At 29.2% G+C, this 26,255-nt stretch overlaps 1 protein-coding gene across 3 annotated transcripts; it reads right to left on the bottom strand.

Moving 5' to 3' along the window:
* LOC107440840 (low-density lipoprotein receptor-related protein 12) lies at positions 1–26,230 on the bottom strand. 3 transcript variants are annotated; one of them, XM_016053898.3, is made up of 10 exons: positions 26,025–26,230; positions 25,723–25,791; positions 23,737–23,817; positions 20,715–20,844; positions 19,122–19,351; positions 17,636–17,755; positions 15,824–16,013; positions 13,218–13,372; positions 12,086–12,205; positions 1–8,175 (listed from the first exon to the last, which is right to left on the bottom strand). In XM_016053898.3, the coding sequence occupies exons 2-10, from the start codon at positions 25,745–25,747 to the stop codon at positions 7,508–7,510; spliced, it is 1,719 nt and encodes a 572-aa protein (XP_015909384.1). In that variant the 5' UTR covers positions 25,748–25,791; positions 26,025–26,230; the 3' UTR covers positions 1–7,507. The 3 variants fall into 3 exon arrangements, with proteins under 3 accessions (XP_015909384.1, XP_071038943.1, XP_071038944.1); XM_071182842.1 differs by having other exon boundaries at positions 26,029–26,173; XM_071182843.1 differs by lacking the exon at positions 17,636–17,755 and having other exon boundaries at positions 26,025–26,186.
* Positions 26,231–26,255: the final 25 nt, after the last annotated feature.

The following is a 26,255-nucleotide window of genomic DNA, read 5'->3' as shown; positions in this document are numbered from 1 at the left end:
TACTTAGATTATGTTTTTATTAGGTATTAAATATAAATACTACTCTGTAGACAGTATTTTGTTTGGTTCTGTTATAAATGTTATAACGCACACGACTAAATAAATATTCCTTTTAAGCATTAAAATTGTTCAAAATAAAAATACACATTTTTATACATAGCCAGATTTTTCAACAAAAAATAAGCACCTTTTAAGCAAGCAAAGAAAATTTTTAATTACTTTTCAAAAATAATAATAAGGCACAGAAATAAAAATTATCTCGTTCTATTGATTAAAGTTCTAAATTTATAAACATAACGTCAACAAAATGCAAAAACAATTTCAAAGACTTTACATAATCATAATAAAATAACTAATTTCTGATAAATAGTGCAGAGAAAATTGTGAAAACCATGATTTTTTTTTGTAATTTATGACAACAATCGAAAAGGCAAAGAAAAAAAAAATCATTTTGAACAATAGAATATTAAGCACTTTTTACAAACCCCCAATGAAAAAAGCACCCTTAAGAGCTTTTAAAAAACGTAAATCAAAAATAAGCACTTTTTAAAGATGCCTTGTAGTACTATTTATAATTCGCCCAATTTTGTGATAATTTCTTTTAGAGTCAAAGTCATGAAAATAAATTTTATTACTACTATACTTACGCAAACATTTATGAGAATCAAATCCAGAGCACACGTGAACACAAAAACTGTAGCAAATTAAACGCCACAGTCAATACATCCCACAAGTAGACGAATAGCGTTTTCGACCGGCCAGTTTGAAATTTAATCGCTCGTTAGAACTAAAATAAAATCACTAGTGTTTCTTTTATCATAGTTAACTAGTTTCAGTGTAACTATCAAGGCTAAATGGAAGAGTGATATAGTTAAGGCACCATTATACACAGCCATGAAACAAAATTTATGAAAATAAAAACTAGAGTAGGCACATTACATGTAAAATACCAGAAATCAGAATTAGTGCACTACAAGTAGTAAAACTAGTGTTGTGTGCTACTTTTTTAAAAAAAAATAGTCTAGTGAGTAGCGTGATACGAAAAAACAGTAGTTTGAAGCAATTCCTGACAGCTACTATTTACGTTAGTTTAGAAATGAAACATGGTTCTAAGGCAACTAATTTTTCGAATTTGATGGGTACAAATCTTCGAGGGTTCGTCAATAGATGCAGCGAAAATGACACTGTAGCTGAGAGTTAACAGAAATTAGGCATTTAACCACTTCCCTGCTTATCCCGAGTTAACTCGGGTGCGTATATATTGCAAATATTTATCATCACGAGAAAACTCGGGCTTAGCAGAATTTGTCAGTGCATTTTGTTTTATTACGTTTTTATTCGGTCCGAAGCAAAAAACATAATCTGCTGTCATTGGAAGATTGCCAAGTTTTATTTGGGAGTTTTGCTATTGAATTGTGGGACCGGTCAGACGTGTTTTGTGCGATTGTATATATACGATGGTTGCTGCATTTACATAGCAATAAAAGTTTTTAAAAAAATTGTGTATCGCTGACGTTTGAAAAGTATCACTTTTTTGTGTTGTCCCTTGTTTTAAAAACTATTATATAAAGACTAATATTTAACTTTTTTCATTTGCCCGAGATAACTCAGGATAGTAAACTCATTTTAAATTAAATGTTTCTTACACATAAAAAAAAATTTAAAATTTCAACTTTAAAACATGCGTATTATGTTTTGTTTTAGTTCTTTGCATCAATTAATAAAATAAAAGAATATGTTGACTTTTTTTCTTCAAAATGATTGTTAAGGGAAGTGGTTAAAATCATGTATAACTAATATTTAAATTAACGATTAGGAAAAATGGATAATTAATCATTTTTGTTACACTTTCCCATGCGAATGCACACTCATGAAACACAGATGTTATTTAGAAGGAAAGGAATTTATTTTAGATTTACTTAATTTCTTAGAGGAAAGATTAAACAATTAAAAAAAATTTGATGATTTCGAATTTCTTAAATTAAATATTCGTTGTCAAAAAAGGCATAAAAAGTTGGAGGTTAAATGAACAAATTCGAAAAGAAAAAAAAAATTTGGAATTAACAAACTGGATCATGTAAACATGAATAAATATTTTTTAATTATTCCCTTGTACTTAATGTCAACCAATTTCTCATTCAAAAATAGTTAGTAGTCACTTCATTTACAAAAAGTTGTTGTAGTTAACTACATTTGTTACAAAGTAGTTTTTCCGATCACTGGGAGAAATGCTACATGAAATCTATTTTCACAATATAAAAAGCCGTGCAGAAAAATAATTTATTTTTTTCTGAAGTTAATTTGATTTTGAATTGCACTTAATCCAAAGAGAGTATTAAGTTCAAATAGTGAACTAATATTTCATAAATGCATAGGAAAATGCTGTAACAAAGTTTTGTTTGCAACAAAAAATGAGAATGGTTTACAATGACAAGCTTCATGAAACTGGATAAAATCTTTTGAACTCGCTGAGAATTTCTCAGACAATGTTTTTGCAAGGTAAAGAAGAAGCATTTAAAAAAGATTAAAATTTAAACTCAATATTAAAATTTTTTTCGATGCTCTTCCGCCAAAGAAAATAAACCGCAGTTCAAGTACCTAACACTGAAATCAATACTATAATTTTAAGTTGTAAATCACATTTTGGCATAAAGAACAGCTCGGTCTTTAGAATGGACAAATAACTTAAATTTATGAAAGTAATTTAACTTAATGATTACCAATTTGGCAAAATTTTTCCACCAAGAGGAATTTTTTTAAAAAAATCAATGAATAATTCACAAATTTTTACGAGTCCAAATAATGCAACATTCAAGTAAATTTTTGAAAATAAAAAAATTTATCACAAGCGCTTTTCACAAACTGAGGCTTTTTGCTATTTTTTAGTAAAGATACTTAACCTAACAGTCATGAATAACTGCTGCAAACTGACAGCCGTTATATGGAAGTAGCACGCTATTTCATGTGGTAACGATGACTTAAAAAACAGCCCTTAATATTCATAAGCTATTTCCGAGTTTCACAATTTTTATCCGATTTTTTTTAACCATAAATTGTACTAAAAAATTGGAATAAAAGAGCTAACTTTTTAAAGTTATTGCCCAATTTGGTTGTTTCGATGCAATTCAAATTATTATTTATGAGTCTTATTAGAGCATTTCTCTTGCTTTAGGTAATTCAAAATAATGAGAAAGTCCAGAAGGGCACAGACATGCAGAAAGAAATAAAATCCTTACCAATCAAATTTTTTATTTATTTTTTCATTTCTAATCCTAACTGCGCTAAGCTGTACATGGTTAACCATTCATAAAGTAGAAATGCAGACAAAATATTTTAAAGACCAATCTATACATTAACAAATTAAATATATGGATGGTTGACCATGTAAAGTTAAGCGCAGATAGTTAAAATTTGTCGTAAGACTTATTGTTACTACTTCGGACTGAAAAACGCATCCTCCAATATTATTATACTTGTAGCGTTTACAATATAACACGTTCTTTCAATCTAATTTTCAACGAAACAAGCCACAAAAGAATTTCGAAGAATCCAAAAGCTTTCTATGATGCTACCCAAAATAAAACAAATGGTTCTAGTTTAAACAAATATAGCCAAACAAGGGATGGCACTCAAAACATGGCTAATCTCACAGTTTATTTATGCTGCAATATTAATTCTCTTAAATTTATTTTAGGCTTAAGGCCTGTTAGGATTTACAAATTACAGAAAACTCTTATGAATGGTAAAATTTACGCGTAAATTTTAACACACATCACAATCATAAAACTTCCTAGAATATTAAGGCTGTTCACACATTGCCTTGGTTCAAGACACCAGAGGTTTTCTAAACTTCTTCTGGTTAAAGGAAGCTTGTCATTGTTTACATTCAGTCAACCATTCGTAAGCAATGAAAAGAAATGTTATACAATCTTAAAGGATATGTTTATAAATCACCAAGAGAGTATTTTGAAGCTCTTACACAATGGAAAATGCCTCCAGTATGAACGTATTCAGCTTGAAGAAAAGCTTCAATAAGTCTTAAACGATACTGTTAAAAAAACTGAGTGAACTTAAAAACGAACAAATATTTCACATGTGTGAAAAAATTATTAAACTTTATTAAATAGTGATTAGCTAGGCATGTTTCTTTTACCACATTAATTTTAAAATTAAAGTGATAAATTTTTTTCAAATTTTTTTGATATCAAATAATTTAGTAGAGTATCTTTTTTTTAAATACTAAAATGCAACACTATTTTCAATATCAAGAAAGATAGTGCATGGTAGAGGTTCAACAAAAATTTAACCTAACAGTTTTGATAAACTGTTACAAATTCAAGTGTGACATTATTAACCAAAAATAAATATTAATAAAGACCAATAAAAAAAAGGGTATTAATCATGAAAGAACATTAGTTCTTTACAATGACAGAGTCTTAAAAAACACTCTAAATTAAATTTCAATAAAGGAAAGAGAGACAAAATAACAAACTAATAATAGTTTATCTCCAAGGAGATAAAAATTTGAACAGTGAAATGTTATGAACAGATTCAAAAGTAGCTAATAAAAAAAAAGCATTGGAAACAATAGTAAACTAATTTTTTTTCACAGTTACTAAATTAATGCTCTCTGACGCAGGAAATTATGATATGAGTTTTTAAAAATGGCATAATCTATTGTCTCTTACTAAAGTACTTAACAACTGATAAACATCCATCCAGAATTCTCATTATTTTCAGGTACCGTGTTACATATTTCAGTACTCAAGTATTACTAATTAAGACAAATAGAGATCAATAAATTAAGCTTCAAAACAAGGAAATAAACTCTGACTTTGTCAAAAAAAAGTTAAATATTTAACATTAGTTTCAAAAACTAATTAATCTAAAGTTTGACCAGAAAGTTTTTAAAATATATACTTTTACAATAAAGACAACTAAATTCAAAATCAATAAAAACAATATACTTTGTGGTAAAATTCAAACACATAACAAATATTTACATTAAGCAAAAGACCATCACACAGTTCATGAAAAATTTTATTACAATATCACTAAAACCTAATGGAATGCAGTTTATTTATAGGTAAAATCATTATAATTGAGCTGTTTTCTATTTAACTACTATAAAACAAAAAATAAGATATCTTGAAATGAAATAACATTTTTGACAAGCTATTAAAATTAAAAGAACAATATCTTTTACATTTCGCTAAATAATTGTTTTGTTGCATTCATAACAAACAGTAAATCTAATTTTATTTATTTATAAATTAAAAGATTAGAAGTTTCATCAATTTTGCTAAAAAGAGAAGTTGAGATTTTAAAATAAACTTATATAACATTTAAAAATAAATATAGAAAGAAAATCACATGACAAATCTAGTTTAAATTAGGGCCATTTCAATTTAAATTAAGAAGTATAAGCAACAAAATTATAATTTCTCTCTAACAACCACATTTATTGTCATATTAATATTTTTAATTGTAATTAACCACTATTATCCAAAACTCTTTCCAATAAATACTTCTGAAAAACAAAATGTCTTTTTTTTCTGTCTTTACAGGGACATTGTTTTTTTTCTTCACTTTCTTAATTTTAAAAATGTCACCTTATGACATAGGGCATGGCCTTTAAATTTAAAAAAAAGAAAGAAAAAAAAAGAAACACACTTTCTGTTACATAAAATTAGGGTTGGCAAAAATAATGATTTTTTCTTTTTTACATTTACCAGTCAAATCATTTGATAAAATGTCTTAATAATACTTAAAATCATTAAAAAAATAATAGCATAGTTAAAAAATTTAATATTTCTAACTACAATGTTTGGAATTATTATTTAATTATTATAAACTTAACACTGAAAAGAAAAAAATGGTTATCTTTGTTCAAACTAAACATACTGAAATGTTAAAGACAGAAAAGTAATTTTATAAGTTTGATATTCAATGAAAATTAAATTAGTTAAGATCAGAACAGATTAAAGAAAAAATTATTTTAAGTTTCTCTAGGCAGAACAAGTCTATTTTCATTATTGATACAGATGCTCAGAAAAATAAAATTCCAGTTTTTTTTTTTTCTTCTTTTCTTTCAGATTGAGTTTAGTGAATTTCCCTTATTTTTGTAATGGTTGACATGATTTTTTATTATAAATTTTTCAGTTATGACTTATTCTTGTACACAAAGCAAAACACTTATACTTATCATTAGAGATGGAAATAAATTTTTTTATTTAAATTTTTGCGAGACCAATTTTTACAGAAATCTCACTTATTTTTAAGTTTTTAATGGTTTGTTCAAGTCACGTTTCGAATAAAAAAAATTTCTTGGCCTATTTTGAAACAATCAATACCAATTAACAAAACATTTTGGAAAAATTGCGACTTCTAAAGTCTTCATGTGCTAGGAACATTAATTATTATTATTCCAGAATTTTTTCTATGACATAAGTAGTGAATGGCAGTTAAAGTAACAAAAACTTGTATAATAAAGAGTTATAGCTTTAAAATAAAAATAAGAAATAAACTTTCTGTCAACCAAACTCTAAATAGAACTTTGTGAGCAGCAAATAAAATGCATTTTTTTTTCACTTTAAATGATTATTGGTTGAATGTCAATGATACATAAATAGGATGAAACATACCAACTGAAAAATTTAGTTCGATAAATGACGATGTGAAAGAATTAAATAGGCAAATGCTGAAATTTTCAGTTGCTTTCTTCATTTTGGCGAATAACCACTGCATTTGTTCAATATCATTATTTTATTTACACATGTACGTAAATATACATATACGTAAATGTATACATGTATCTTCACTTATACTGTACACTGTGTATGTTTTTCTTAAATACCATTATTTTACACTGATGGAAACTTTTATTATATTAGTAAAAAAGTTATTACATTTTTCCTCATAAAATAACTATTAGTGCATGTTGGAAAAAACAACAACAATATAAACAAACATTGCAGACACTCACCAAAGCATTTAGGAAGTGTAACAGTAACAGAAGAATGGCAACACTCACTGTAACAGATATATTTTTCAACTACAGATCCGATTAATTGACATCAATAAATATGAATAAGAAAAGATTAAGATTTATAATATTAGGATTTTAGTTAATCAAAATGATTTACACAGTTAATTATTTAGATTTTTTTTATTCCCAGAGGCTGTGCTTTTTTTAAAATTTTTACTCCATATAATGGGAATACTTTGAAGCAAAACAAAACTGAAAGATCATTAAATGATAGGCAACATGGAATTATGAAATAATAAAACTGGAATTTCCAAAACTAATTTTTTTCAAGACACTGCAAATTATTAAAAAAAAAAAGAATTCATCTAAAGATGATTTAGTTAAAAAAAAAAACTATTTCATCTAGAGATGAGTCAGTATAACAATATTTAAATACTCTATCTATAACAAAAACAGTTGAAATATCTAAAATCTTATACAGATAAAATATATGTATTTAGTCTAATGCAGTCAGGTTAGTCAAACAACAAGAGGTTCTGTATCACTATCACAGTATAAAAAATTACTCTGTGTTTGGTCCTGGTTTATTGATAATTGCTCACAAACATTGTTCCCAATCTGAACTAAACAGGGGACAGACGTGACAGTCTCATCTGCAGTTTTGTGATTTTTATTCGCATCGTCTCTGCACACTCTAGAGTCTATGAGTGAGCTTTCCGACTTTCTGTCTGTATTCGATGTCTGAGGAAGATCTTGAAGCTGACTGCTACCAGACACGAGTACAGATACGTCATCCAGTAATTCGACATCAGGCACTTGCGGGGGCAGGTCGGGGACCGCCACTTCTAGAGAGACGTTGGGAGGTACCTGGGGACGACGTGAACTTCTGGAGTGTCGATGCCTTCGGGATCGTCGACGATTGTGGTAAATCTGCACGCCAGATTGCAGGTTTTCCACGCACAAATTGCGACGAGGGTCATTCTGCACGGCAACAGCATAAGAAGGGGGTGGCTCACGGAATATGAATTCTCTACTTAGACGAGAAAATGGTGTCTCTCTGCTCAAGATACGACTGTCCAACATGCGCAAGGCGTGCAGGCGACAAGTGCAACTAATAGCAATGACTAGCAAAAGAGCACATATAAGGGATCCCATTAAGGCAGCAGTAAGAACTCCATTTCTGAGGCCTAAATAGAATAGTGATCAGAAAATATCAGCTGTTTTATGCATCTTTATTAGAAGATTAATAAAAACTATATTTATGTACAGTGCACACAAAAAAAAACTTTTGATTTAATGAATAGATCTTCATGCTCAAGAACTCAATCTTAAATGGCATGAGGGGGTGACTTCAAATTAATAAGCGTAGACAATATTTTAAGTTACGAAATCAGACAAAAAAACATGCTCTCTCTGAATAAACATACCTTTTACTTCACAACAGATTTTGGATTTCTGACCCCTAAGATATAAAGGGTAGCCACAATCAAGGAAATATTGTCCCAATTGTTTGGTCAGAAGAGTGCTCCACAGTTTGAACCCCTTCATGTTAGTTTTTTTTTCTGCAAATTTATTTTCGCAATATCCCAAGAATATATTAAGCGCATTGAAAAAATTTTGCACACAATTATAAAATTCTTCACCCAAAAATAATTCAACGCAGAAAAAAAAATTGTAAATATTTATTCTTCTATTTAAAAATGGTTGAAAACATTTTGAATTGTAAGGTATAGAATTTTTCGCATCAATTTAAAGAACATAATTTTTCATGGCAAAGTACAAATTTTGAGCAAAATCGGTTGAATAGTTCCATTTTAAATATCTGACTTTCTATAAATTCAATTTCTCAGAAACCATTCAACCGATTTTGCACAAATTTTGTATTTCACCACGTAAAATTACATTCCTTAAAATGATGTAAATAATTGTTACAATTCAAAATTTTTTTCGACTTAATAAGTGCAGTAATAATAAAAGTAAAGTAAATAATCAAATAAAGTAATAAAAAATAATAAATATTTACTAAAAGTTATTTTTTGCAAGGAATAATCTTTAGATAAACGAGTTTTATAATTGTGTGCAAAAATTCTCGAGATACAACGAAATAGGCAAAAAGTTAAATGAACATTAAGGGGTCCAAATTTAGGAGGGCTGACTGAAGTATTGGGACCATATTTCCCAGATTGCAGGTACAGTATTTTGGGGGTTATAAATCCGATTCCCTCAACAAAAAAAAGGTATGTTTATTCAGAGAAATTACATTTTTGTATCTGATTTCGTAACTTGAAATATAGTCTTCACTTATTATTTAGTATATTAGAGGTCACCAGCTCGAGCCATTAGGAATGAATCCTAGAATGTGAAAATCCAACCATTAGATCAAAAGTCATTCAGGGTGGTCACCAGCTCGAGCCATTAGGAATGAATCCTAGAATGTGAAAATCCAACCATTAGATCAAAAGTCATTCAGGGTGGTCCTTTATTTGGTGTAAAATAATATGTACAGTGTGTCAAAAAAATAACCACCCTGAATAATTATTGATCTATTACTAAATTATTTATCAAATATAATAATTATTATTGTATTATTATAGAGATCAATCATAATTATTGATCTTCATGTTCTCAGACTCAATCTTAAGTTTGTGGTTGTAATCTCACACAAGCTAATTAATTAATACAACAGTAAAAAGCAACTTTAATGATTAAAAAACAAAGTATTTAATATCTAGTAAAAAAAACAAACAATATAATACAAGGAAAACCTATAAATCAAATTAATAAAAACAACACTCATAAATTTTCGAACGGTATCCTTGAAAGAAGTGCCGATATAAATATTAAAACCAAGGACAAGGCCAGATATAATAAAATCAACTGAATTTTTAAAAAAAATCTTAATAAATAGCTCAAAAAGTAGTGGAATTAGAAATGCATCACTTGTCAAAAGTGCAAGCTGCAATCGGCTTCAAAAAATAATAACATGCTTTTTAGCAATACATATTTGTATGATTATAGTACTAAACAATCACCTGCTTTTTTAAATGAATGACGATAGTTTTTAACGAAAAGTACGATGATTTTTAAGATGTGATTCCATATCAGGCAAAAATTATATATTATTTCATTAGTAAATATTATTTCATTAACAGATATCAAATTAACATAGCAGACGATAAAAAAAAAGCTTTCATTATTAATAATTAATGCATTACAGACGTCCCCACTTAATAGCATGTCGGATAATCGAGTAACCCGCTTATATGAACATAATTTAATGGAACCAAATCATTTTATATGAAACTAATGTTAAACTTCCCCATTTAAATGGATACTAGTTGCCTCCAGTCCTTGCTTAATTGCATAAAGAAGAGGTATTGAAATACAAAAAATCTGTTTATTTTTAAGAAATGTTTCACCAGTTAGATTTAAATGTTCAGTTAAGATAAGAATACAATAGGTGGTCACTTCAATAGGGACTTCCTGTTCATTTATTGCTCTGAACAGGTACAAGGAGTATAGTTTAAGAATTAATCATATCTTGCTGGCAGTTGTACATTGGAGTGAATGAAAGCGGTTTTACCCCTCTTTATTTTCCTCACTCACACATCATTTAGAATGCGAAAAGGTACAGACTTATTTGCTTTGCAGAAGGCTTATTGGTCACCTCCTGGTTTGCTATTAGTTTTAATAAGAAAAAGTTTCCAAAAATCTAAGGCACTAGTGTACAGTGTGTCTTTCTCTTAAGTAGAAAAAGTATTGATTACGTCAGTAAATACAAGACGAGCATGAAAAAGAATAATTTAAAATAATCAAAAATGAAAAAAATTGCAGTTTTGGAAGAAATAAATTTCAAAATTCCCCAACCTGAAATAGCAAATTAATTTGGAATTTCCCAATTTTTGAAAAAAGAAAAAATTCTGAAAGTAGTCAAAAGGAATACGCAAGGTTGTGAAAGTTTTCGTAAAAAAAGAAAGGGAAAAATCGAATTTTGATAGATTAATGAATTAAACGAGTATAAAAACAGATTTCAAATACAGACTTTTTCGAAAAGAACAAGCGTCGAAAGTTTTTTTGAAAGGAAATAAAGTATCTGTATTATTTTTCTAATTAGCACAGATTTATTTTTATATAACTTTAAATGAAATTTATATTTTATAATACTAACATAGACAATTTAAATTACAATCGTTTATTCATCAAACAAAACACTGTACTAGATACAATTAAAAAGTAAAATTCCATAAAAATTAGGCATTTCAAATTGAATAATGCACCCCCCTTTCAATCGAATAACCCGCTTAATTGAATAGTGCTGGCAAGCACCAATAGTATTCCTTTAAGCAGGGTTGACTGTATCCGAAGTTATAAAACAATAATTTATCAAAATAAATTAAAGGATAATGAAAATTATAAATAGGTTTAAAAAAAAAAATAGGTTTAAAAAAAACAACCTTACATGTAAATACTCTCAGGGCCGAAGTTTCAAGTTTCTTAAGTCAGGCATATAATTGACAACACTCCAGAAATGCTTAGGAATAATAGAAGAATCTTGAGGATGCACCTAATGATGGTGGTTCCGGTAAAACCAGATTTTTTAAAATCCTCTATGGTGCAAGTTACAGTACGGCAAATTACCATATTGAAAACAGAAGAATGATATCCCACAATTTGAAAGGTTTGTGGTAAAATTACGTTTTTCCCTGTTAATTACCTGATTTTTTTAAAATTGTTTTCCTGGACAATTCCTAGTTATCCCGATATTTTCGTAGAGTACCAACCTCGATAATATCAAACATTTGCAATCAGTTTCTTAAGCCTTAAAGGTTCTTTGAAGTTTTTCTCTTAACGGTAAACTGTAGGGAGTAAGTTTAAACTGTAACAGTAACTGTACAGTAAACTGTAGGTAAAGCTAAATCAAACTTTCTGCACATTTTTGTACTGAGTTAAAATGTTTTTTAAAGAAAGAATGCTATATTTTTTACAATAAAAAATTTGGGTTGATGAAATAAATGCAACACTAAAAATAAAGAGAATTAAAAAAAAAAATTGTAAGAAACATACAAAAAGGCAAACATAAGAAGTAAAATGTCTTACAATTTCTTTCATCTGATCCATCTCCACAATCATCAGTTCTATCACAGGTCCAGACTTGCTCAATGCAACGACGATTATCACACAGAAATCCCCCATGGTCATAGTTACAAAGCTCAGGCACTGTTAATAAGAATACTCAATATGCATAAAAAACAATGAAAAAAAATGCAATTCATTTGAAACTGCAAAAGCATTTTGCAAATTTAAATCCAGCTAGAGAAAAAAGTCTGAAAAAATGTACTGGCCAAATTTTTAGATACACTATAAGATTCTGCTACGTCATTTCTTTCGTTTCAGGTTCAATTCGTCTTCTGACTCAATTTTCTTCTTTGTGTATCATTAGCTAGCTTCAAAAACCTTTAATCTTTGTGATATTTCATAGTTTGAAAATATTTTAGCATTCACGGGGTTCTTTACTTCGGCATTTTTACATGGTGAAAGATCACATTTTTTACCCATGATGAAAATTTTCCAATTTATTAATTATGCACGGCACACAAAGTAAACAAATAATTGCGTACAGCGAAACAAATAAACAGAGCACACAAAGCCACAGAAACGTGTCGGCAACTGACCAACGCGAGAAAGAGACTGAAACTGGTATGCATTTGTTACATTTGTGTATCAATGGGGTTACATCCGTGTTACAATACGTATTACAAAGCTCAGGCACTGTTAAAAAAGAATACTCAATATGCATAAAAAACAATGAAAACTGAATATGTACAAAAATAAATACAAAAATAAATACAAATAGGAAGTATATAAAAAATTTCCTGAATGAAAACCCATTACATGTATGTTTAAATATAAAAGTATTGCATATAAACTTATGTAAAACATGTCATTATTGAAAAACTACAGTCTGTCTAATAATTTGGTCTAATTATTACCATATACTTATATAATACCTGATATAATAAATATTCTACGTTTATATAATATATCGTCTAATTTATCCAATCGCCTAATTTAACTAATTGATACAGGAACGTAAACAAGTGCAAACCGGTTTCAGTCATGTAAAAACAATAATAGTATCATCTGATAATTAAGATTTTACATAGATTCTTATAGTGCGTCTAATAATTTGGACAGGGTGAGAGGAAGAAAAAAAAAGTGACTTGATTACCACAATTCTTTTCATCAGAAGCATCTTCACATTGTGTTATACCATTACAACGTTGCTGTAAAGAATAGCATCCTCTTTTAGAATCACAAGCAATCTTCCCTGGACACATACTGAAACAATCTATCTCATCCACTCCATTCACACAGTGGAAAATGCTATGGAGAGAGAAAAACACACATCAGATTTCTTACTTGCGATATTAAAGCATAACATAGTCTTCAGTAAATATCCTATTACAGTAACTTTTCTATTAGACTTTATCTTATTCAATTCCTACTATTAGTTCACGCTCTCCCTCCTGTTCAAATTTTCAATCATTAATAAAATACTTTTTATTTATCCACTCAAATTCAAACACATTTTTTTAAACCTGTTGTGGATGACACTTGATGTCAATATAGTTTGTTCAAATATTAATTCATTCATTAAATTGAATTTATAAATTTTAGTTTTACCGTAATTTTGCGTGTATAGTCCGCGGACTATCTGTGCTTAAAATGTGAATTTTTGAAGCTGCGGATAATACGCTGGTTGTTCACGGTTAAACACGTTGAAATTTAAAAAACATGCTGCCGTGAACTGCCGATGATCAAGTACAAACAACAGCGCGAGATTTCAAGAAAACATTCGTATGTAGCATATCAATAATCCGGGGGGGGGGGGGATTNGGCAGGGGGAATTTTGCTTGGTTCTCCCGCCATTTTGAACTAAAACAATATGAAAAAAAAAAGCGGAAATTAGACTCATCCTTGAAGTTGAGTAGAGGAAAATGTGAGGAAGGGGAGAATTTTTTCCCCCGTTTACTCAGAGAAACGTCATTTTTTCCGCGACCTTGAAAATTTTAGATCTTTATTTTCTCCTTTAGGCCGTCAATCAAACTCAAAGGAGTGGCATGCTGATTTCGTTTTCTGTTTGATTTACGAGGGGGCGGGGAAAATGCTTTGCACATGCATATCAGTGAACAGAAGATGAAAGAGAGAAATATATTTATCTATTTGACATCGATTAATAAAAGTAAAATATTTTTCTTTTGAATAAATTCTGATTCTTTGGAAGTGTGGTATCATTCGCAAGTTTTTCTTGATGTAGAATCACACCTGCTTCAACTAAAAATCGTGTTTTTATAATAAAAATAATAAAAGGAGAATTGTTGATTATTTTAAACATATATTTATTTTATGAAGTAGATTGCAGTTTGTTTGTCTGATTCCACTACGTTTGATTTTTCTTCTTCTTTTTTTCCTTTTCATGATAAATTTTGCACTCAATAAATTTTTTTTATTCCTAAATTTTATCATTAGGTTTTGTTTTTAATTCCGTTATACATTAATATTGCCGTATTAAAATAATGTGATTTCGGACGTATAGTCCGCGGACTATCTGACGATTTTGGAATTTCTCTTCATATAAAATCGAGCCTGCGGACTATATGTGCGAAATTACGGAATATGGGAGAAAATGTTTTAATCGTTTATTAAAATACAATTAAATTAAAAAAAATTTTTGACCTAAGGATGAATTGACTTTAATTTTTTTTTTATATATTACTTGTATAACTTTTCCATTCTATTTCTATAACTTTTCTATTTGATTTCCCTTTGAGAGCAATAAGTGTGACATAACTCCTCAGATTCTTATCTAAGGTGGTTGCGATCTATAGAAAAATGTTTGCAAAACAGAGATTACCAGTGTATTATTTTTAATGCATTTCTCTCTATAAAGTATGTATAATAATTTAAATACCTTCTTTAATATTAATATAAAAGTTGTGTAAAGAACTACTTTGTTACAAAATAGTCTAGCATTTTCCTAACTCTGAGTATACATTTACTTTATTTTTGTACACTCATGACACTTCTCATTATAACACCTGTTTTTGCCAGGTAAACAAGGGTTGCACACCTGCCAACTTTGGAGGCATAAAATAATGGAGATTTTACTATCCACATCTCTTAGGTTACAAGTAAAGTGTTTTAATACGTCATGCAAGTCAAAAAGAGAAATTCAAACTTGGAAATAATATAAGCACTTATATTTAGCGAAGTAAAAAATATGTATATAAATCTTAATCTAATAAAGAATTTTTTTAAAACCATTATTCATAATTACTCAAACTATCTTATTTTATAATCCTCATTGAACAGCTGACCCAATTTTTGGGTTTACGACTACTGATGCCCAACTCCGTACCCTTGTAATTTTGAACCCAATCCGGCAACACCTGGATCAAGTATTGGGAGAAATTTGCCTTCAGAAAACTTTGATTCTTTTATTTGCAATGTGAAATATTATATTTTCCGTGTAAAAAACAGATATTATTAAATGAGGAAGGAAGCATTTCAGTTTGACTAAAATGTGAAATTTATATAAAAAATAAATATAACAGATGTTTACAACAAATAAATATAACAAATAGAATTATTTAACTCGAAACTCTTTTAAGACTGTTTTTTTTGTCCAGGTAAGATATAGGAATATTCCAGGTTTTTGTAAAAAAATTGCCGCTTGCCCTGACTATTCTCTGATTTTTGGAGTTCCTGACAATTCCAGGTTTTCCCTGACCCGTAAGAACCCTGTCTATATCTTGACCCAAGAAACGCACATACCCATCACACCTATCCCTCATAGGATGGTAACAGTCAGTAGAATTGTGGCTGCATCGCACATAGTTAGGAGCACAGTAACCACAGTCAATTTCATCACTAAAATCGGGACAATCAGTAATTCCGTCACAGTGTTTGGATGCATCATAGCAGTGCAGCATAGAGCGGCACGATCTACCGGTTGGGCAGCGATCTGAAAAGGGAATTTATTTTTAAATATATAACAAAGAAACTATTCAGAGCAAAAATTTATATGCAGGTTTCATTCACATTATAATTTTGAATTATTGGAGGCAAGTTTAAATATACAAAGTGAGTATACTGCAATCAGGAATAGCAAATGTCTTCCCCAGTGGAAAAGACTGTGGAATAAAACCACTCCAGAATAGATAGCTATCTTCCAATCAAAAATGGGAGATATGGAAGAAATACTCTTTTTTAAAAAAAGAAATATCAAATAATAAAATGGTTTTTTAAAAAGCAATCTAGTTTAAAGAATAGTTAGAGTAGTTAAATAATTTTTAAACTATTCAAAATATTACTTTTAAATCCCCCAGAGGTATGATTTGTTTAGGGAACACGGAGGACTTTGTGTACCGACAGCTTTAACGTGCATCAGTCACCACTGGACGGGAGTCTTCGGACAGCGAGGATCGAACCCACTACCTTTTGGACATGGGACCAACCAGGCTATCCCAGCCCTTTAATTAATATATTGGTAGATTGTTTTAATATCAATATATTAATTAAAGGGGAGGGATAATTAATATACTGGTATATTTTGTTTATTATAGATGTTATAGAACTAAAATTATATGTTAAATATAGAACTAAAATTATATATTTTTATCAAGTTAAGCGCAAGTGAAGAGCAAATTTTAACAATGTAGCTAATATAAATAACTCGCATAGACAGTGGATTTTAAATGTTTATGTGTTTAAAATTATAGTGTGGCACATTATAGAGCAGTCTGTTTCACTAAACTTATGAGCTGAGGCATTCATTGCCTCAATTAAATGCCCTGTTAAGTTCAATAATCAAACTTAAAATTAAAAGGAATAATAAAAACAGTGCTAAACTAAAAAATGATGAAAAGAATATTATTTTACATTCATTATTTTTTTTTTTTGTCAGGAAATGTTTCTAGAATATAAAAGAGTCAAGTAAACCAGCATCTTACTTAAGCAAAACAGCATCTGCAGTTATGAACAAAACAATAACAGTAATTAAATATTACACTATATCTGTATTTTACCCTTAAAACAAGACAATGGGTAAACATGAAAGAGTATTATTAGAAGTTGATTGAGTCAGAAAAGGTAAGCTATATCTATAGTTTGTCTACAGTATGAACTCTCCCCGCCTCAAAGTCTGAGGCTGTCTGCTATTACGGAAACAAGAATAGTGCATTTCAGGGAAGGCAGCTTCTCTTCACTCTAGGGCTAACACAGTAGAGCTATGAAAAAGATTTCCTTTCTCTCACTGCCAAAACCTGTTCTAAACAATAACACCACATTCCATGGTAGCCCTTGTTACCATGGTCCCTGCCGTGGGTCCAGATGAACGACTAGAGGAGTTCTTACTTTAGACAAACTATAGTTTGTATTATTGAATCACAAAACAATAACAGTAATTCATTGTATATTTACTATAGAATTTACGCAAATTTGTTTTATTTATAAACTTTATACTTAAAACCAGACAGCATGTAAACTGCAAGAAGCATAATTAAAAGTTGATTGTGTCAGAAAATCGCTTTTCCTGTCAACTTCCAACTAAATTTGCAATAAAATAATAGAACAAAAACAACGTACTGGAACAATTTTGTTCATCAGATGCATCTTCACATTCAGGTATACCGTTGCATCGCATACTTGAAGGCACACATTTGAAATTCCCACACCTAAACTCTTTAGTGGAACAGTGACTAAGGCCTGAAATGCAAGTAACAAAATATTTTTAATTCAAAAGCAGTACCAACTTTTTTTTAACAGAATTTTTGTGAAAAACCCTATTTTTGTCTCATTGTGAAAAATGTACTTGGCATTTTTCTGAATCTGCAAGGATCTTTGTTTTTGAATATATGAAAATAAGGTCATGTTTTTCTGAGTTACAATTTTGAAATGACAAGTTAAAAGGATAGTTGACACCATTCTTCGAAAGAAGAATTTTGTGAAGGGTTTATTTTTTAAATGAAAAATAGTGGAAAGATTAAAAATAATACAATCTTATGAATGCAGGTCCTTTTTTACAATAAATTTATTTATAAATGGTCTGTTTTTACAAAAATATCTGTAATAGGTCCATTTTTACAATTAAAATAATGGATATTTTGTAAACTGACCCACATTTTTCTTAAATAGCACACCGAACTTCCAATTCAAAAAGAATTCCACAAAAAATCGCTTTTAAATTATGTGACACAATAGGAAATTTCAAAAATAATATGGGCAAGCTTTTGGACATAACACTAAAATACAATCTCGTCCTAAGCAAGCTTCAAGTGGAAAATGATAAAATTTAGAGAAACTAGCAAAAAATGAACGTACAAATAAACAATTTAATTAAAAGAAAACTATTACAATCCTTTAATTTAAAATTATCTAATAAAAAAGTAACTAAAATAAATATTCTTAGTATAACTTCACAAAATTATAAGAAATTTAAACAACAAAATAACAATTGTAAGAAATTTTAACAATGTCAGCAAAATGATGAGTCAAGATATAAAAAAGACAGGGAAAGATAACGATCATCGCCACAGCTATCAATGCACATTTAGAAAGGAAGAATGATTTTTGCTCGAGCTTGCACACATTGATGTACTAGTGGGAACAATGTTCAACATCACGCTTGTAGACATTGATTTGATGATACATCGGTATATATCGTACACATCTCATTAAATCACCATTTACGATGCTTCGAAAAATTGCCAATCCAAACATCGGATCAGAGATGATTGCATAGAATCGATATCTTCTGATACATCAATTTATCGCCCAGTCCCAATTATCAACATAAAAAAAAAATTTATGCAAAAACATTATAGTAAAGCTTTATAAAATAAACATATATTTTTATGATTCAAAATTATATTGTGAGCCAAAGAAACTTCTGTAAACATAAAATACCTTTTTAAATGCTAAAAATAAGGCTGTCAGGCTCCTAGACTGATTTAAGACTTAACATAACACCTGGCAACACAGAGGTTTGTACAAAAATGGTGGCACTTCTATTACTACTTATGAATAAATAAGTAATACTTCTTAAATTGCATACACAACATATGATACATACCCATTGCATAGTTCAAACGAAAACCTCTGCCTCCCTTGGAAAATTCTGAGACGTGAAACTTCAACCACAATTTATTACCGTTCGATCTGATGGAATGGTGATGCAGAATGTCTTTACCGCAAAATTTCTGCTCAGTTCCATTTGCGAGAGGTCCTATTTTGAGCCAATTCATAAGGCAACATGGGTGAGATTCACAGCAACAGCTTTCCTCAATATCAATGTCATCAAACCTTCAAAGACAGAATTAATAACTATTAAAAGCATATAAAGAAAAAACATTAAAAAAATTTCAATTTACAAGATTCCAGACTTTATCAGGGTGCATAGCCAAATCTTTCAGCAAAAAATAAGAACTTTTTAAACACTAAAAGAATATTTTTAAGCACTATATACATTAACAAAAAGCAAAATAGTTTTCAAAGACTGATCATAATAAAATAACTAGTTTCTGATTGAGAACTCTTTTCTTGACTATATTAGCCACCATAAAAAGATTGGGAGATTTTTCGGTTTGATTTCAGAGGTTGGAAAATGAAGCCTGAAATTGAGAATATCTTGCAAAATGCAGCAGAGTTGCACATGAGAGTGCAAGAATATCACGGAACCCAGCTCAGTATACGTACATGTGGACTCGCAAGTATTTCATCAAATATGTAACAGGGTGCGTAGCTGAATCTTTCAACAAAAAATAAGCACCTTTTAAGCACTATATACATTAACAAAATGCAAAATAATTTTAAAGGACTTTACATAATCATAATAAAATAACTAGTTTCTGACAAAGAATTAGTTTCTAGATTATATTAGCCATTATAAAACTATCAAGAGATTTTTTGGTTCGATATCAGAGAAAGTAAAATGAAGCCAGAAATTGAGAATATCTCAGATTTATGTTTTCTTTATTTATGTTTGAGTACAGTTTCACATAAGAGTGCAATAATCTCACCGAATTCAGCTCATGCGGGCCTGCAAGTATTTCATTAAACAAGTAAAATGATTGGCGCTTTTATACGCTATGGACCGACGGTACACCGAAATGCATTGTGTTCGAATGAATTGTGAAAACGTTGAATAGAACAATGTGAAAACCCCGCTTTTGCATACTACATGGCAAAAATAATAGTAAAGAAAAAAATCTCATTTTCGAAAAGGGAAAATTAAGCACTTTTTAAAAATACCCAATATATAAAGCACCTTATAGAGGGCTCTTAAAAACAAAAATAAACACCTTTAAGAACTTTTTAAAAATGCTATGCACCATGTTTATTATTGTGCTAATTTTATTTTACAAAATATGGTAGTAAACAATTACAATAGAATATATATATTTTTTAATAATAATAGACAAAATATAGATATAAAATAAAAAGTACTGTCGTCAAGCTGAAGAGTAAGGAGAGAAGGAGGCAACAACCCCAAACATCCAGTAAAAGGAAGCAACCAATCAACAACACTAAAATTTTAAAATCTGTTACAAATATTATTTTTATTAGTATTAAATATTTTGCTGGTTAAATACTAGGCTTAAACAAAATATTTTATGGAGAATAAAACATGATTTAATTAAATTAACAAAGCATTCAGAATACATACTGAATGGTGATGACATCTCCAACATTTCCTTCGATGAGCCACGAACAAGATAAGTGACTCGGATAAGTATTCGGATAGAATGGACTGAAAATGATCCCTTCTCGCTTTGTTAGCTCCAAATCATGACATACTGAAAACAAAATAACCTTTCAAAATTACATAAAAAATTTATTTACATGATCATGATAAAATAACTAGTCTTACTTACAACTAATTAGACACAATAAAATAACTAGTCTATAAAGACTTTACATGATCATGATAAAATATTTAGTTTCTGACAAAGATCTCTTTTCTTGATTATATTAGCTATTATAAAATGGTCAAGAGATTTTTCGTTTCGATATCAGAGGGCCAAAAATGAAGAATGAAATTCAAAATAACTTGAAAAATGCAGCAGAGTTGCACATCAGATTGCAATAATCTCACCAAACCCTGCTCAGTAGATGGATTTGCAAGTAAAATGATTGGCGCTTTCATATGCTATGGACCGACGGTAAGACGAAATGGATTGTGGTTGAATGAATTGTGAAAATTTTGAATAGAACAATGTGAAAAGCACGCTTTTGTATAACACATGGCGAAAATTGACAAGGTAAAGAAAAAAATCTCACTTTCGAAAAGGAAAAACTAATCACTTTTTAATAACATCTAATGAAAAAAAGCACCCTTAAGGGCTTTTAAAATATGAAAATTGCAAATAAGTACTTTTCAAAAACGCTACGCACACTGAATTATTATAAATTCAAAATAACTTTCACTTATAACTATGGATATTGTTTTCGACACTAGGGTTCGCTGCTAACTTTTTACAGCCTATACTTCCCAGATTCTGTTTCCCTTGTATTTTGAGTAGTCTTGAGTTCTTGTATAAGTGTATTTGATATTTGATTTATTATTTGTGTTTACAAAAATAATCATTATAAGAATCGTCATTCGGAAAAAAGAATCATTATAAAACATTTCTTACCTTGTCAACAGTATATCAAATTCAAAATTTAAACCATATGATCATTTGTAAAATAAACCTAATCTCGCTGTTTGAACAATATTCTAACCTTAACATATGACGGTTCACGGCTTGCAACATGAACAAACATCTAAAAAGAGACTAAATCGTGATTGCCAAAAAAGCAAGTTCTTTCTAGATCTAGTAACTACGAATAATCTATAAATAACTTAAACAAATTTTCACTTCAAACTCCCTAGAATTACTTAATATCATTTGTTTTTTATGAAATACAGCAGATTTGAGCTCAAAAATTATATAATTTATTATTTATTCTATCAAAATTATGTAATTGAAAATATCCCCTTGTACAGCAAGTTGTATACTTTCCAAACAGAAGTAAAACAGCTCAAAAATTCGAGATTGTTGTTTACATTTATATTAAAAACACCATCCACAATAAATATATAGGGTAAGAAGGTGGTCAAAGTGACTCTATAAATTTCCCTTACTCTGTAACCAAGCACAAGAGATGTCCCTGTGACTAATCAAAATTATTTATTACCTTTCGGTGGCTGGCTAACCAAAGTTCATACTCAAATTAAGATAAATAAATAAAAAACAACTCAAAACCTTTTGAGATCAACTTTAACAACAGTAGATAAAAAATGCATTCAAAAAACTGGAACCAGCTGAAAACATTGTTAAAGCCCCAGAATTTTTTCAAGCTTTCTGCAACGTATCTCTCTGATACTACTATCTTTCTGCAAGATACTTTTAAAAATAAGAAATATACAGATTACTAATTTAAAGTAACAAAAGCATCAACTTCAAAAAAAAATAATAAATTTTTTTTTGGATTAAATAAAATAGTTTTTTTAATTTAATAAGTAATATTTTTTTATTCTTATATTATGGGCGATATTCTCGCATTTTGTAGAGGGGAAACATACTAATTACTTTCTTTTTCACATTTTAAAAATCATCATCACATAAAAAAAATTAAAAATCGTAAAATTCGAAGTAATTACCAAAAAAAAAAAAAAAAAAAAAAAAAAAAANAAAAAAAAAAAAAAAAAAAAAAAAAAAAAAAAAAAATTGATGGCGAAATTCAATACAAAAAGGCGGTACTAAATGTGTTGTTTCATTTCAAGATTCAGTTGTTGTATAAATAGTGTCATATTAAAAATATCGGGTTTTAATATCGGGCAATTAATAGTAATAACTGCATAAAAAAACAGAACGAAAATTTCTGCAAAAAAGAAAACAAATTTTTTACTTCATCATTCGTTAATTTCATTCTCAAATAAGAATAAAAAAAATCACAAGCTTTTTTCTCCACTCAGATGTGTGGGAAAGGCATCTTTTAAATATAATTCAAAAGAAACAATGAAATCTTTAGAAAATTTCCGAAAGAAAAGTGAAAATGTTTACTCTTTAAAGGAAAAATCTTTTGGCAAGAACTCAGTAACATTCTGTGACAATGTCGCTGTGTTGCAATGATTCTGCCACACGGGTTAAAGTAATTTTGTTTCAGTAAAATTCTCAACAGTAATTATTTGGAAAAAAAATTTTCAACTAAACGATTACTCCAAAATGGGAAATCTGTTCATTAGCGGTTTCGAAAAAATGTACGAAAATTTGTGTTATAAACTAGTATTTTTGTTTTGAACAATAAACAAAAAATAATTAAGCTTCTATTAGCATGTTTCTGAACATATCAATTTTAATCAGACTTAGATAAGATGGAAAACTCTGCAAACACAAAATCCCAATTAAAAAAAACCTTCTACAAACATTTCAGTCACCTTCTAATCTTGGCCGAATTTGTTGGAAAATCAATGATTTTATTTTTTTTAAAAATGTTTTAATTTTTAAAAAAATTATATTGATTATATAAGGTTTCAATATATAAATGTTTGTACATTTTTCTGTTAATTGTAGAGAGGCCCATAACTATCAATATAAAATGATATTGTAAGAAACAAATAGAATGACAAAAAGACAAATAGTAGATACAAAAATGAATTTATAATGCAAGTATATCCTCTTAAATATATAATGTATACCTACCATACTTAACAGGTGAAGTTTTAAAAAATTCAAAATTTGGAGACTGAGTAACTACACATGTTAAGTACCATGAAAATGCACCTTAAAAACAAAAACAAAGAAAATATTATGAAATAAATTGATCCATTTTTTTAATTAAAACATGTAACAATTGTTTATAAACTAAAAATTGTGCTTAATATTGATTAAAATGCTTTTTTTTTTATCAAGAAATACTTCTGCACACAGTCAATGTATTTTGAGAAAACCATGTTACTAGCAGGGCCCGACTTAGCCTAATTGAGCCCCAGGTCAAAAACATCTTTGGGGGTCCCCCTCTACATGAAATGATCTTTATGGAGGTATTTAAATTTTCACCTGATTACCTATACATAGATAACAAGAACATTGAGTAGAACTGTCCCCCCCTCCAATGGTCAGACGCAATATCGTTCTGATCACTTTATTGATTTTCTGACAATTCTTTGTCCATCATGCCAAATGCAGTTTTCTGATTGTTATCTTTGTCACCTAGATGAAATTAGGGTGATATTTAGCTAAATTTTTGCAACTCCGATGGCTCAATTAAGCCAATCAGAAGCCTGTATATTTGCAAACATATAGCATTTTGCGATAGGTAAAAATACAGGTTTTTAATTGGCCAAATTTGTCCAACATAATAGCAAAAAATAAACTGAGTTCCACACTAGAAAGTAATGGATTTTTCGAAATATAGATTTTTTGTTCATATAGGTAGATCAGTGTTTCCCAAACTTCTGACTTTTGTGTACCCTTTCTAAATTTTTCTTAATGCTGTGTACCACTAATAAAATAAATGAATGTATTTTTTTACTATTAAAAATTGCACAAAAGTTAAAAATCACAACTGGCTGTTGATACCACTAATTATTAACCGTTAACTCTGCAAAAAACAGCCAATAGAAAAATACGTAATTGAAAATTGTCATGACTAACTTTGTTTTTAAATAAAATTTTTTGAAATTTTCATTTGTTGCAAGATATTTTGCATAAGAACGCGTACCCCAGCTAAACTGTCCCCGTACCCCTGGGGGTACGCGTACCACACTTTGGGAAACACTGATATAGATTAATGAAGAAGCTAACATAACTGACAAATTCGACCCTGTACTGATATTTCGTTTAAAAAAAGGTCATTAAAGAAGGAAACCTAAAATAAACTATCTATATGATTTGGGGTCCCCTCTGACGTGGGGCACGGGGCAACTGCGCTGTATGCCCCTGCCTTACTCAGGCTCTGGTTACTAACTGTAAATAAAGGGGTAGGAAGAACAATACTTTTACTTAAGTTGATACATTGAAACAAGCATTAAGTTTTTTTTTTTACAGTTATTAAATATTAATTAGGAAATGCTTTTATATTGTGATTTACCAAAATAATAACCAGGTTTTGGCCACTCCAGGGATGTGGTCTGTAAGAAAATAAATTTAAAAAAAAACCATAGAAGGGAACAAAAAATTAAATAAAATTTCTCCGAACATAACATCTGCTGCAGTACTTAATTATTCATCTCTATAATTTTTGGTTGCACCTTTAACTTACAATCTAATTTTTGGGGTTATTTCCGTATCGTGATCGGTGACGCCAAGGTGCCAAATAGATTTTAAACTTACAAATTTTAAAAAAAAGTATGTAGATGTTTGTCTGGGGACTGCTACAAGTTAAACCTTTCAAGTTTGTCTCCTTCTGAAATGTTTTTTTCTAAAAGTTTTTCACAAGCCGCAGCCCGAAAGTTGCGATTTTTTAAGCCACGCATCACGATACGAAAATTTCCCCTATTTTTTCTAATTAAATCCCGTTTTGCTTAGTCTGTTTTTTAATAGTCAACAGAATATTTTTTCAGCATAATATAATTTACTTTAGCCAATAACTTGATTATAACAATGAATTACAGACAACTTAGAGTTTAAGGAAAATCTCATAAAAAAAGGAAAAATCATAAATCATTTACTATGATGTTTACTCACTTGTTATAAACAGAAGCCAATCCATGTACAGAATAGTCTAATGCAAGGCACAAAAGATTGAATGTGAAACTAGTAACATAGAAATTAAATTATGTAGTAAATATTAAAATAGCAAAATAATAAATTGAAGCTGACGAAATATACAATCGAAAATATAAATACAAGAAACTAAGTTAAATTCAGCTAATTTTATCACAAATAATTTTCCTAGACATGTAAACAAACACACAAATATAGTACTACTAATAATATGAGCAAAAAAGTAATTGCAATGTTTTGAAAGAGTGGTAATATTGACTAACCTACTAAGCTTTTTCTTCTACTATATACAAGTAATCATCTTAAAATTGTAACAATATAAACTTTTTAAAAACGTACACATCGGACATTTTATTTATTTTTGTTATTGTACTTACGATTACAAGATTACATGCATCAAAAATAATCATTTATGAATAGTTACTCATTAACAAATTTGACAATATAGATGGCGCTTCAAATTTAGTTTGTAGAAAAAGTAGGTTATAACAATT

This window comes from Parasteatoda tepidariorum, chromosome 6, assembly GCF_043381705.1.
Source record: "Parasteatoda tepidariorum isolate YZ-2023 chromosome 6, CAS_Ptep_4.0, whole genome shotgun sequence".
In the NCBI taxonomy this organism is placed as follows: Eukaryota; Metazoa; Arthropoda; class Arachnida; order Araneae; family Theridiidae; genus Parasteatoda; species Parasteatoda tepidariorum.
This window is presented reverse-complemented; position numbering and strand designations above follow the sequence as displayed.

Excerpts from the sequence above, each read along its gene's own strand:
- LOC107440840 (XM_016053898.3), bottom strand. The coding sequence starts at position 25,747 with ATGGATTGGCTTCTGTTTATAACAA. Across the intron at positions 17,756-19,121 it reads TCGTTTGAACTATGCAATGG|GCCTTAGTCACTGTTCCACT; the intron begins GTATGTATCATA and ends CTTGCATTTCAG. Across the intron at positions 13,373-15,823 it reads ATGAGGGATAGGTGTGATGG|CATTTTCCACTGTGTGAATG; the intron begins GTATGTGCGTTT and ends CTCTCTCCATAG.